Genomic DNA, 12728 nt, shown 5'->3' on the forward strand with positions numbered 1-12728 from the left:
ATAGCATAAGCCACTTAATGAATTTTATTGCCATAAAGACCTATAACTTTCTTACGACCTCTAAAGCTTAAATATATAAAATTTTCTGGCGAAAAACAAACAAGTCAGAGAATTGCCTAGCCCGCCAAAGAATTGGTCCAACACAGTTAAATGAACCCGACCGACTTCATGCTTGGAGGACGAGAATCCAGGCGAATGTTTAATACATATCTCTTAGTTGGTTTTCTTTGTTTAAACGAGCCCGACCCATCTATATATAATTATAAAAGCTGAAATGATACGTTAAATAATGCCACATACAACATAAGTGGTTTATAATTGAGTGACTCTTGAAGTTCTCATCTATCACAATGTAAAAAATGACGTAATATTATGGAGTCACATCATTATTATAGAATTCTAATGGCCTATTTATTTTCACGGTTAAAATCACAAAAACTTTAACTTTAATTTTAACTCAACCCACTGCACAATAAAATACACATTTTCCAAGTCAAAAATTTTAACTTTAACTTTAACTCAACACAGTACAGAACATTTGTCATTTTCCAAAATCAAAATCAAAATTACTTTAACTCTGAAATCAAACGCACCGTTAAAAGCTCTTAAAGTTACTAAAAATGAAAAGTAATCCAATATAGTATTCGAAATAAATTTAAAAATAATTATTTATTTATACGTGTTTTTAGCAGATTCACATTAACAAAGCATAAATTTTCATACTAAATGAATAATGGAAATCTAACTTTTTTAAGCATAAAAATATTAGTTAACTATTTTATAGCACATCATCAATTTATCGAGAAACCAAAATTAAGAATTTTAATTGTAAAATTAATAAAAAAAATAAATCATAATTAAATATCAACTTTTTTTTTTTATAGTTAACTCTGCTAATGTAATTATGGATAAATTTTTATTATTCGTCAATATTTTATATAATTTATAAGTTTATACCATCAATAGTCGGCCATCTTTTCAATACAAGGCCACGCATATGGGCGGGCCCTCCATCTTGTTAGACTGAAACTGCTACTTTTCCTATGGTCGTGTTATTTTTTTTTTTTCAATCTCTTTTTCCAATTTAAGCCACGTAAAGATGTTTTCGGAGCTTCTTCACAGATTTTCTCTTCAGAATTTCCACAGTACTACTGATTTGTTCCTCCGCTCTCTGTCGATCGCGAAGCCCGAAATCGCCGAGGGTAGTGAGGTGCCGATGAGACGGCGATACCCTCTCTCGTAATCGTAAGCTTGCATTTTGTTCCAGGTTTTGGTCTTGTTTGTTGTTTCTGGTCTCGACTTCCTCTGAGGCTAGGGTTTCCCCTTATTGCTTGTTCAATTCATGTTTCACTGGCTGCCGGGATTGTTTTGAAGATAACAGACAGTCAGAAGCTGCATTTTTTGGAATTGGTGGTTTTTTCCTTTTTTATGATTGGAATTTGTGGAATTGTTGATGTAATCAACCAGGAAGTGGGTCTGGATTTCGAGGTGTTTGGAGGTGGCATTTTGGGGTTTTTCAAGTTAGGATTTTGCTCGAATAAATGCGGCTAGTTCGGTGATTTTGATAAGGGAAGGCAGGGAGCACGATTTGCATAAGTGCCCCACATTGTTGAGCCTTGAGCGATGCTGCACACCCGAGGAGCTTCGAGGGACGTCTGCGGTCTACTTGCGGTTAAATGCTGTAAAGTCTCTCAAAGAAGTGAGACTGAAGGCATTGCTGAAAACAAGCACGGTTATGGTTGCCCTTTTCCTGAACAAGTGTCTTCTGGGCATCTAGAGGTGCACTTGCTTTGGCCCTTTCAATAACTCTCTTTTGAGTAGCTAAAAGGGGTAGTTAGGACCTAATCTCAATCTCAATGGGTGCAGGTTCATAGTCTTACAAGTCCCAGCAAGGATGAGTTCTGTAGAGCTCTTGAGTCATATAAACCGAGCTTCGTGTACTTTCGAGGGGAATATCTCGAGGATAATGAAGTCGGCTCTTTGGTTTTGGGAGGGGTTGATTATACTTATCCTGAAGCCATATCCGAGCTCTTTCCCACTGCATTACCTGTCGGTGTAAGTACCATCATTTGTTTTCCCCTGGGCTTTAAACTGTGACTCTATTTGCACCACCAGAAGCTGTTCAGATTAGGATACCCGGCGCTCTGTTCTGTTGGAATTTCAATTATCCCAATAGAAATTATGCACACGAGGAGCTCAAGATTGAACTATCTATGTGTTCTCCAGTCAAAACCTCTTTATCTTGCTTCTAATAGCGGTTTGCATGTTAGATTTGGTTAAATGCAAGCCTTCTAAGTTATTAAGTGTTGGTTTGTCTGTCAAACTTTAGGTGCACTACTGGTGTTCGATGCGTTTTGCCATCTGACTAGTGTCAAACTTAAACCGTTTCTAGATAAATGAGTTTATTATGTTAGGTGAAGAAATTGAGAATTAAATATCCCCAGATACCAAAAGAGAAGCTAACTGAAATTTATCTTTCGCTATAATTCCCACTTTTAAGTGCATTTTAAGTTCAGTGAATTGTTCTTAAAGGGCGAACAGGAGAATCTAGGATAGTTGACTTCAAGCATTTCTGTGCAGGTCTATCTGGAAATCCCAAATGGAGAAGAACATGCAAAGGCACTTCAGTCTAAGGTTGGTCTACTTTGTCAATAACTTAATCGTCACATTTTAAGTCAAAACAAAAGGAGTCATATGGCACCTTATGTGTTCCCTCTTTCCCCAATTTGCACTTCTACTGGGAAAACGTTGATCGGGATGCGTTCTCTATGCAGGGGGTTCCTTATGTGATATACTGGAAGAATTTCGTTCCCGCTGTTGCTGCTTCCCATTTTTACTATGCTTTATGCTCATTACTAAGGAGGCAAGTTCTATTTATCTCATTTTTGGCTTTGTATTGAAATTCTCTAGAAAATACCCATACTTGTTATTACTTTCATTCCTAGTTAGATCTTCATTGTTTTCTCTATCTGTGGTACATGTTGGATATTTTAGTATCTGCTTGGCTGTGGTAACCTATTTACAATCTTTTTTTTACGCATTTTCTTTTCTTGAAAAGCACAAAAGACAAGAGTGTGGAAATTTCTCATATAGTTTATATTTAATAAATAATTTATTAAAGAGAGAAACTGGTATCTAAATGCATTTTGTTTCGCGCAGAATTGCAATGTAAAAGGTCTCTCATGCTATTGTTTCTTGTACAGTTCGGCTGCCCATATATGGGATGCTTTCCAACTTGCATATGCATCCTATAGGTTGTACTGTCTTCGGAAGCTCAATGTCTCTTCTGAGGATGACAACTTTGGAATTCATCTTCTGGGGAATGCTCCAGAAATTGATGTTTTTACCCCTGAGGTAGAAGTGGAGGAAGACAGAGAAGGCTCTCTAAGCACTCTCCCAACTATTAAGATACATGATGACGAAGTGAACGTAAGGTTCCTTGTCTGTGGAGGGCCATGCACTTCGGTGAGCTTAGATGATTCATCATGTTGCTGTTATGTTCTTTAGTTAATTTTCTTTTTGGGTTAAAGTGGAAATTCCTTCAAAACTTAGCAATTGCTAAAGTTAAAAGTGACTTTCTCCAGGATGAAATATCATTAGGATCATTGGAGGATGGCCTCAATGCCATATTAACTACCGAAGTAAGTACGAAGAACAAAATTGTCTGCATTAATTCTTTATTTCTTATTGCATTACAAATTACATTAGTTAACATGTCTCTCTTGGCATTTTATTCTTTTCATTATACTGTAATTTGGTTCATTTAACATAAAGGAAATGAGGTCAACAAATATTTAATATTTACTAGATTTGGGTTGCTAATTTTCTAATTTTAGTGCACGTTTTTCACTGCCCGGTGAGTTCATTATGTTGCTTAGTTTCGTCTGACTAAAGTGAAATTTAACATTGTCTTGTTGACCTCATCTCAGATACGTGGCAGCAAACTTATCGGGAAGTTTAGGTATGTAGTATCTTCAATCTACTCAATGTGAATCTTTAACATATATATGATATGTTATTAATCATATAATACTTGGATGTGCGACTGTTTGTCCAGTGTGCTCCAACCACTTATTCAGACAGAGACATTCTCTCGTGACGTTGTGACCATGCGATGTGATGTATCAACCAGCAGCTGTGCACATGTCTCGTTCTTGCTATCGGGTAATGCACAAATATGCTTCGACGATCAGGTATTCCTGATAATATGAAACTTTGTGATTCGAGTATTATGAAACTTTCTGGATCTGTGTGATGATCTTAACATTTTGTTCTCTCTCTCTCTCTGTCTGTCTGTCGATCTCTCCCAGCTGCTTGAGAACCACATTAAGAAGGAGATTATCGAAAAGAGCCAACTGGTCCACGCCCCTACCAATTTTAATGAAAATAGAGTGCCAACCTCTGAGCCTAGATTATCGGCTTCAGTGGCTTGTGGGGCCAAAGTCTTTGAAGTTATCATGAATGTGCCAGCATGGGCTTCACAGGTTACATTTGATGTCTCTGCAATACTTTTTCATATCTGGATATCGTATAATCTGATAAATATTCTTTAAAGAAAAATTTACTTCGCATCTATTATATATTTTGGGAAATGATGTAATGTTCTTCTGACCCTTTTTTTTATTTTATTTTTTTTAACTCACGTAGTGTATCTTTGTAGGTTTTGAGGCAGTTAGCCCTAGATCCATCTCATCACGGCTTGGTTGCTCTGGGTATTGCTAGCATCCAGGGAATGGCTGTTGCCTCCTTTGACATGGATGATGCTGAGCGCCTCCTCTTCTTCTGTTCGGCCGAAACCGAGGACAGTGTCTCCCCGACTGATTTTGGTCTCTCCCCTAGGAGCACCCCCGTTTGGTTGAGGCCTCCTGTTCCGAGCAGGAAGAGACCTGAACGGAGTCAAACGACGAGCCCTCACTTCAATAGCGAGCAGGCATGTTCAAATGGGAGTCAAGAGGATGGGGAGAAGAGCGAAGGGAGGGACTGGGCTCGACAGAGGCTGAAAGCGGCTGCTCTGAGGCCAATTCCTCGTATTCATCCTCGTAAGATACAGCTGTTCCTACGGACCTCCCAGAGAGATGGATTTGATGAGGGGCAAGCAAGAGATGGGTCGGCTGTTCCACCTGTGAGGCAGAGGGTCATCAGGCCAGCCTCTCTGGCATACCGGAGATCATCTGCCAAGTCATTCCAGTCTAGGCAGATGATTTCCCTGAATCCCTTGCCGCTAAAGAAACACGGGTGTGACCGAAGTGCAATTCAGCATTGTTCTGAGGTGAGCTTCTAATTGTCTGTATATTTTTAATATTAATGAGATTGCATTTTTTTCTTACGCAAATTAAAAAGTTCCACCCACTTTTTCTTGGATTGCTGACGTGTCAATCTATTTCCCGTAATAATATGGCTGATGTGACTGGAGAATGAATTTAAAAAAAAAAAAAAGGACCGATTTTGTCCTTCATTTCACGATGCTGGTAGTTTTGGCACGAAATGATGAGTAAAAGCTTTGGCCCGGCATGAATTTGCCAAGAGAGCTGAACCTAGACAAGACCGGAGTCAACCTGTTTTAACGATTTAACAATTAAAGTAGTTATTGAAATGGTTGACGTCACACTTTTCTTCTGGCAGGAGGAGTTTTTGAAGGATGTGATGCATTTTCTGACCATTCGAGGGCATTCCCGCCTGATACCTCAAGGTGGGTTTGCGGAATTTCCTGATGCCATACTCAACGCCAAGCGTCTCGACCTGTACAACTTGTACAAAGAGGTGAGAGTCATCTTATATAATCTAGCGTCATTACCTATTTTTCCTTAGGTTTGTGAGAACAAATGTGCAAGTGAAAGACCTAAAATTTTCTTAGGTGGTTTCAAGAGGAGGCTTTCATGTGGGCAACGGCATCAACTGGAAAGGCCAAGTATTCTCGAAGATGTCCAACTATACCACAACCCATAGAATGACTGTACGTCCCATAACAGGAAGATCAAAGCAGCTTATATCTTGATAACTGTTTCTTTAGATACAAAAACAAATTTTCTTTCTTTTCCTCTTGTAGGGTGTGGGCAACACACTTAAAAGGCACTATGAGACATACCTTCTCGAATATGAACTAGCCCATGATGACGTTGATGGGGAATGTTGCTTGATATGCCACAGGTACTTGCTTATTCATTATCTGAAGTGTGAACTTCGTGATAATACCTCTTTAAGGAATTGTAAAATTAAGTATTCCCATGAACATATGATGATTATAATTAATTTGCTTTAACTTCAACAGTGGTGCTGCCGGTGATTGGGTTAACTGCGGAGCGTGTGGAGAGTGGGCCCACTTTGGATGCGACAGAAGACAAGGTCTTGGAGCCTTTAAGGTAATTCCTTGGAAACTGAAGAGGTCGGTAGTTTTCCCTTTGTAATTTTTCCCCGAATACGGGAAGTATGGTGAAAAACAAATTCAATCGCATAAACAGGAATTCATGCTGGATTATGTCGTCTTTTGAATTGCTAAAACATATCTTTTTTGCCGTGCCCTCTTTCCTTTGGGAAGGGAGACTGCAATGATCTCATTCTTTTTGCATGTGATTCCCCCCCCCCCCCCCCCCCCCCCCCCCCCTTTCAGGACTATGCAAAGACGGACGGCTTAGAGTACATTTGCCCTCAGTGCAGCATGACTAACTCGAAGAAGAAGCAGCAGCTTCAGAGACCGACCAACGGGTTCTCTAAGGCTTACTAGGGTTATGAATCACTTCCCTGCTCTTTTCCACCCTATGAGGCCGCAGATTCTGGCAAATGGTGAAAGAAGCAGGTCCCGCATCTTAAACTGTCTAGCAATCCCCGTAAAGTGGGTCATAGTTGAGACTGACGGATCGGAGCAAAATATATATGAGAAATGTGTACAGGGTGCCTCCATTTTGTTCTTAGAGAAGGGGCGAAGGAGAAATAGAAGTTTACCATATTTTTATCGTAGAATGAAGTTTTTGTAATCCCAGAGAACAGCTGAATGAAGTTTTTATTTAACAGTCTGAAAATTAGAATTTTAATCATAATTATTCCTTGAAACTTGGAAATCACGGACCGTTAGCAATTTTATTTGCAATATGCAGTGATTCAAAATTCATTGAAAGTATGTTATAATGGAGGTTGAGTCATCTTTATAATGAGTACTAGTTTTAGTCAATGGGCTGAGAATATTTTATAATTTCATCGAAAAGAAGAAAAAGCATAAGACAGCTATTAATGTATCCCCGAGATCAATTGAGCACCCTTGATAGTTTTACATCGAATGCTTCATCTTCTTTTTATTTTATTAATTTTAGGTACTTCCAAATGCTCCATGGGTTATCCGTTACTACATTTTCTTTCTTGAAGGTGGAAGGTGGAAGACCACTTTTAGGTCTTCTCAACTTCATTCGAGTAGCCTCGACACCAGATTCAAATTAAAATACGCGATTAGGATTCATAGTAAAGCTAGCTTAAGATCAACATAAAGTGTCGAGAGTTTCCTGTCGATTGAGTACATCGTTGTCGACCTCTTGTATACTGCTCAATTTGCAGTGATGTCCGAGGAATTTCCACTTCAATTTCTTGATCAAATTCATGCTCGTGAGACATTTCAAGTCATCTGTAAAAGATGTAAAAAAATCGATTCCGGACTTTCTTCCATTTGCCAAGTTCGTCTCCTCACTCTACATTTTCGAGTTTTACTGTTTAGTGAGATCTAACTTAAGCATCAAAAGGTTGAGCCATATTCCGAACCCCCCCTCCCCGACTCGACTTCCTTCCATGTTCTAAAGGACGAGTAGGACCCCAAGAAGCGATCGACAGATATCTGCAATTAATACGAACTGTTTTCTTTGGTAAAGTAGGCCAACCAAAGTACACACATAACTCGTAATATTTGTTAATACCACACTCACCAACCAAACACCTGATTCAGGATATACATGATCTCATACACATCATCAACCTTTCAATATACCCTAAACGATGTTAAATTACACGTAATTAGTTATTATCACTCTTTTAGAAAAAAATTAAACTAGAAACAGTTCCTTTTTTTTTTTTGGAAAAAAACATAGAGGGTTTGAATTTGTGGGTGGTCGCACCCGCCGGTGCGTAGCTAATCTTAGGGACCAATCCAGCACCAAGGCACTAGGAGTTAACAAGAATCAGCTCGTTGACCGCTGTCGAGCTATATATAAAACTATCCTCGCGGATCGACCTACCACCGGGACATTAGGAGTTAAAAGGGGTTCAGCTTACATGGACTCTCTCGAAGAAGTGGGACTCGAACCTAAGCAGCGAACCGACCCAAGCCTTAACCATTGGACCAGTACCAGATTAATTTGGGAGTACGTAGCAACAAATATTCTTAAATCAGAGAATATCCTTGGTTTGCTGAAATTTGGCCAACCAATCTATGTCTTATCCCTGAAAAAAAAAAAAAAAAAAAGACACCAATCTATGTTGTCCCCATGCAGCTGCTCTTCTTTTATAAAAACCGTTAATTCTTCGCATGGACTTACACACCGCTGAACTAAACTGATCATAGCAAACCAAATTAAGTGAGGATTTGTCAGCAAAGTAAGAGATCAGATGGCTATCACTAGAAGAAATGAGCTCGTGACGGACCTGGCCCTGGCCGTCGTGCTCGCGGCGCTGCTCTTATTCCATGGAGCCTCAGCCCAGTCGGGATGCACGAGCTCACTTTTGGGCCTGACCCCATGCCTGAGCTATGTGAGCGGGAACTCCTCCACCCCGTCCTCGACCTGCTGCTCGAGGCTGGCGGGTATCGTCCAGTCTCAGCCCCAGTGCCTCTGTCTACTCTTCAACGGGCGAGCCTCATCGTCCAGCTATAATATCAACCAGACCCTGGCACTGGCACTGCCTGGAGCGTGCAACGTGCAGACCCCACCGGTCAGCCGGTGCAGCTGTACGATTTATGCTCAGTAAATTTCAACTTGAATCTTAGACTCTGAATTTGAAATCGAACTGTGGTTGATGATCACTCGTATAATTGCAGCAATGTCCCCATCGAGCCCTCCTACAAGTTCTCCCGCAGACGACACACCGGACACTACTACTCCGACTACATCATCAGCGCCCGCCACTCTCCCAGGTATGTGTCTAATTGACTTGAATTCATTTGAAACTTCTCACGGGAAAAAAAAATAATAATCAATTAATTGACTATTAAAAATAGTATAGTGGCAAATAAAAGCCATAACTGCAATTAACGAGCATCAGTAGGAAATTTTTTTTCACAAATCAATTTATATATTTGCAGGAACAGGGTCGAAGACAGTTCCGACCATGGGTACCGGGAACACATCCGATGCGAGCATAAATCAGAAGCTGTCCCTCTGCTCCATTGCCTTCGCCCTTCTATTCGCTCCGTGTCTCTCGGCCATTTTCAAATTTTAAGATTCAAGAAGTAGTTTTCCCCTTATTTGAGGGCCAATGTTCTTGATTGTGATGGTGCCGGGCCGCTAGCCATGATATTCATTCTATTGATTGAGTGATATGCTGCTTTCGTGAGTTGTGTGTGTTATTGACATTGTTTGAGGACGAAGAAACGTCTTGTAGCACTGTCTTTTTATTGATAATAGTTGAACGGCACAAATAATCTCTTAATTATTTTGATATAAAGAAATGTTATAAATATATACGAATTAAAAATTTATTCCAGATGTTAAAGTGTGTCTCGCATTTTCGGATATTTTGCGGACACTCGGAGTCGTGAAGACTCGTTGGAATCGATCGAAGACACCGCATGGAAGAAGAGGGAAACAAATTCATCATAGTCAACGGCAGCTTTGGGGAGCAAAATCACAAAGCCTTACACCTGCTTGGAATGCATTTGACAAGTGGCAGCAATTAGTTTTTTCTCAACGGGCATGTTGGGCGAGTTTCAGCAATACTTGCTGAAATTTACAGAGAGTGGCGGCCATAGCCGTGTATTTTGGGGGGTAGCGGCCGTCCGCTATTTTCTTGCCCGTGCTCTGTTTTATTGGACTGGGTTGTGTCGCCGGTTTGCGCCACTCAAAGTCGACTTTTCCCACATAAATATAACCCTAGTCTCTTGTAATCTTATCTAAGACCAATTGGGGAGAGTTAATGAGATTGAGAGCTTTGTATCAGGGTTATGGTTTTATCGTCTCGTTCGATTTCTTTACCTTTTGTACTTCTTGATCTTTTGCTCATAGTGAAAGCCAAATCCTCCTTTGCTCGTGGATGTTTCTCTTCTCTGTTCATTTTTTCTGTTTCGTTGTTCAATCGGGTCGATTTCTCCAACAAATTGGTATCACAGCTACAACTAGGATTCCACAATCGACTCATTACGAGATGGCAACAACGAAGTTTGAAATCGAGAAGTTCAATGGGATCACGAACTTCAGTCTATGGCAGGTTCAAATGACTACAATCCCGGTTTAAAACAGCTTGAAGAAGATCGTGACGGGCAATAAGCCCGAGAGGATGGAACAATCTGAGTGGGATGATTTTGATGAGAAGGCTTTGTTCGCAATTCAATTGTGCCTTACGAACAACGTGCTGCACGAGGTACTCGCGGAGAAAAAGGCATCAGCTTTGTGGATGAAATTGGAAGCCCTATACATGACAAAGCTCTAGCTAATTGACTTGTGTTGGAGCAACGATTGTACATGTTCTGTATCGCCAAAGGTATGTCAATTAGGGCTCATATCAGTGAATTTATCACTCTCATGAATGACTTAAATAATGTCGAGGTTAAGATAGATCATGGGATCAGGCTTTGCTATTATTGTGCTCTTTACCACCTTCATATAAGACTTTTAGGGAGACCATGATTTATGGTAGAGATAATCTCACGTTCGAGGATTTGAAGGGTAGTCTTTTGAGCAAGGATAAACTCGACAATGAGTTGGGTTCGAGTAGCAAAAGGATGAGCAAGCCTCGGGTTTGGTTGCTAGAGGAAGACGGTAGTCTAAAGGCTCAGGTCGAAACAGATCAAGGTCCAAATCAAGGAAGAAGAATAAATTTTGTTGTTATTGTAAAAAGAAAGGTCATAGTGTGGCAGAGTGCTACAAGATGAAGAACAAGCAGAAGGTTGAAGGCAACTAGAAAGGGAAGCAGAAGGCTAATGTAGTTGATGCTAGTGTAGCCAAGAACAAGGATAATGATGTGTTGCTAGTGACTACGATTGAGAAGTCTAAATTTACGTCGGAGTGGATCTTGGATTCTAGATGTTCGTACCACATATCCCAGCAGGGACTAGTTCTCCACTTATACATCGTTTGAAGATGGAGTTGTGCTTATGGGAAACAATGCAACCTGTAAGACAGTCGGTATCGATACGGTTCAGATCAGGATGCACGACAGGGTCATCAGAACTCTATCATATGTCAAGCACGTACCTAACTTGAAGAAGCATCTTATATCCTTCGGTGCTCTTGACTTGAATAGTTGCAAGATTGCCATCGAGTCCAACGACATGAAGGTATCTCGTGGAGCTCTTGTGTTGATGAGAGGTCATAAGACCGACAACTAATATGTTTTTCAGGGTTCGACGGTGACTGGAGCAATAGCGGTGTCGTCGTGTATTATAGAGTCGGACTCAACTCGATTGTGGCATATGCGTCTTCGTCATATGAGTGAAGCGGGTATAACCGTTTTGAGTAAGAGAGGTCTCTTCCCAAGTCCAAGAGTCGAGAAGTTAGTGAAAGACTCTACTAGAGAAGCATACAGGGAAGATTGTCAAGAGGTTGAGGAATGATAACGGTCTCGAGTTTTGCGGGGCTGATTTTAATGAATATTGCAAGAAAGAAGGAATTGACCAACACTGCACTGTTGTCGATACCCTACAACAGAACGGCATCACGGAGAGAATGAACAAAACTCTACTCGAGAGAGCCCGGTGTATGCTTTCAAATGCAGGCTTATGAAAGGAGTTTTGGGCAGAAGCCGTCAACCTGGCATGCTATTTGGTGAACCAGTCACTACATCGGTCTTTGGAGCTAAAAACTTCAAAAGAGCTATGGTCTAGTAATCCTCCTAATTACTCTCATCTCATTTAAGAGTGTTTGGTTGTCCTGCTTATGCACATGTTAATGATGGAAAGCTAGAACCTAAAGATATTAAATGTATATTTCTTGGTTTTGCATCCGATGTGAAGGACAATAGATTGTGGTGCCCTGAAACTAAGAAATTTATTGTTAGTATAGATGTCACTTTTAATGAATCTGCGATGCTTCACTTAAGAAAGGAGTTGCCTGTTCTTGTTGACACAAAAAAGCAAGGTGTTCCGGGCAAAGTGGAGTTTGAGGCTGGAAGTTCTCCTAAGCAGCAAGAGATTGTTACAAATACTCCATATCAAACAGAGGCTTCATCTAGCTCACATGCATCTTCTCCGCCTCAACTACAAAATTATATGTTCGCTTGTGATAGGGAGAGACAACATATCAATTCACCTCAGAGGCTCAGCTTTGAAAATATGGTTGCATATGCCTTAAGCTTCGCCAGAGCATTAATTCAGCCAATCCTCCCACTTACCCTGAAGCGGTTCAAGCTCCTGATTCTAGCAAGTGGCTTGTGGCAATGGAAGAGGAGATGGAGTCCCTACAAAGAAACGAGACTTGGCAGCTTATTAAACCACCCATTGGGAAGAAGATTTTTGGCTGCAAGTAGGTGTATAAGAAGAAGGAAGGATTGGGTCCTAAAGACACCAAATATAAGGCAAGGTTGGTTGCGAAGGGCTACAGTCA

The 12728-nt window shown here is 40.5% G+C and overlaps 2 protein-coding genes across 3 annotated transcripts; both read left to right on the forward strand.

The window, feature by feature from the left end:
* Positions 1–1067: 1067 nt before the first annotated feature.
* LOC116188534 (AT-rich interactive domain-containing protein 4-like) lies at positions 1068–7058 on the forward strand. Its single transcript, XM_031517957.1, has 16 exons — positions 1068–1245; positions 1468–1779; positions 1867–2055; positions 2581–2634; positions 2775–2863; positions 3204–3465; positions 3585–3641; positions 3930–3961; positions 4058–4193; positions 4311–4484; positions 4661–5269; positions 5623–5760; positions 5855–5953; positions 6047–6147; positions 6269–6359; positions 6608–7058. Exons 2-16 carry the CDS (start codon positions 1624–1626, stop codon positions 6719–6721), a joined length of 2301 nt encoding a protein of 766 aa, XP_031373817.1. The 5' UTR covers positions 1068–1245; positions 1468–1623; the 3' UTR covers positions 6722–7058.
* Positions 7059–8506: 1448 nt separating this feature from the next.
* Positions 8507–10125, forward strand: LOC116187378 (non-specific lipid transfer protein GPI-anchored 2-like). Of its 2 annotated transcripts, none has more exons than XM_031516041.1 (3): positions 8507–8936; positions 9011–9106; positions 9275–10125. In XM_031516041.1, exons 1-3 carry the CDS (start codon positions 8584–8586, stop codon positions 9423–9425), a joined length of 600 nt encoding a protein of 199 aa, XP_031371901.1. In that variant the 5' UTR covers positions 8507–8583; the 3' UTR covers positions 9426–10125. The 2 variants fall into 2 exon arrangements, with proteins under 2 accessions (XP_031371901.1, XP_031371902.1); XM_031516042.1 differs by having other exon boundaries at positions 8509–8920.
* Positions 10126–12728: the final 2603 nt, after the last annotated feature.

Source organism: Punica granatum, chromosome 8 (genome assembly GCF_007655135.1).
Source record: "Punica granatum isolate Tunisia-2019 chromosome 8, ASM765513v2, whole genome shotgun sequence".
Taxonomy (NCBI): Eukaryota; Viridiplantae; Streptophyta; class Magnoliopsida; order Myrtales; family Lythraceae; genus Punica; species Punica granatum.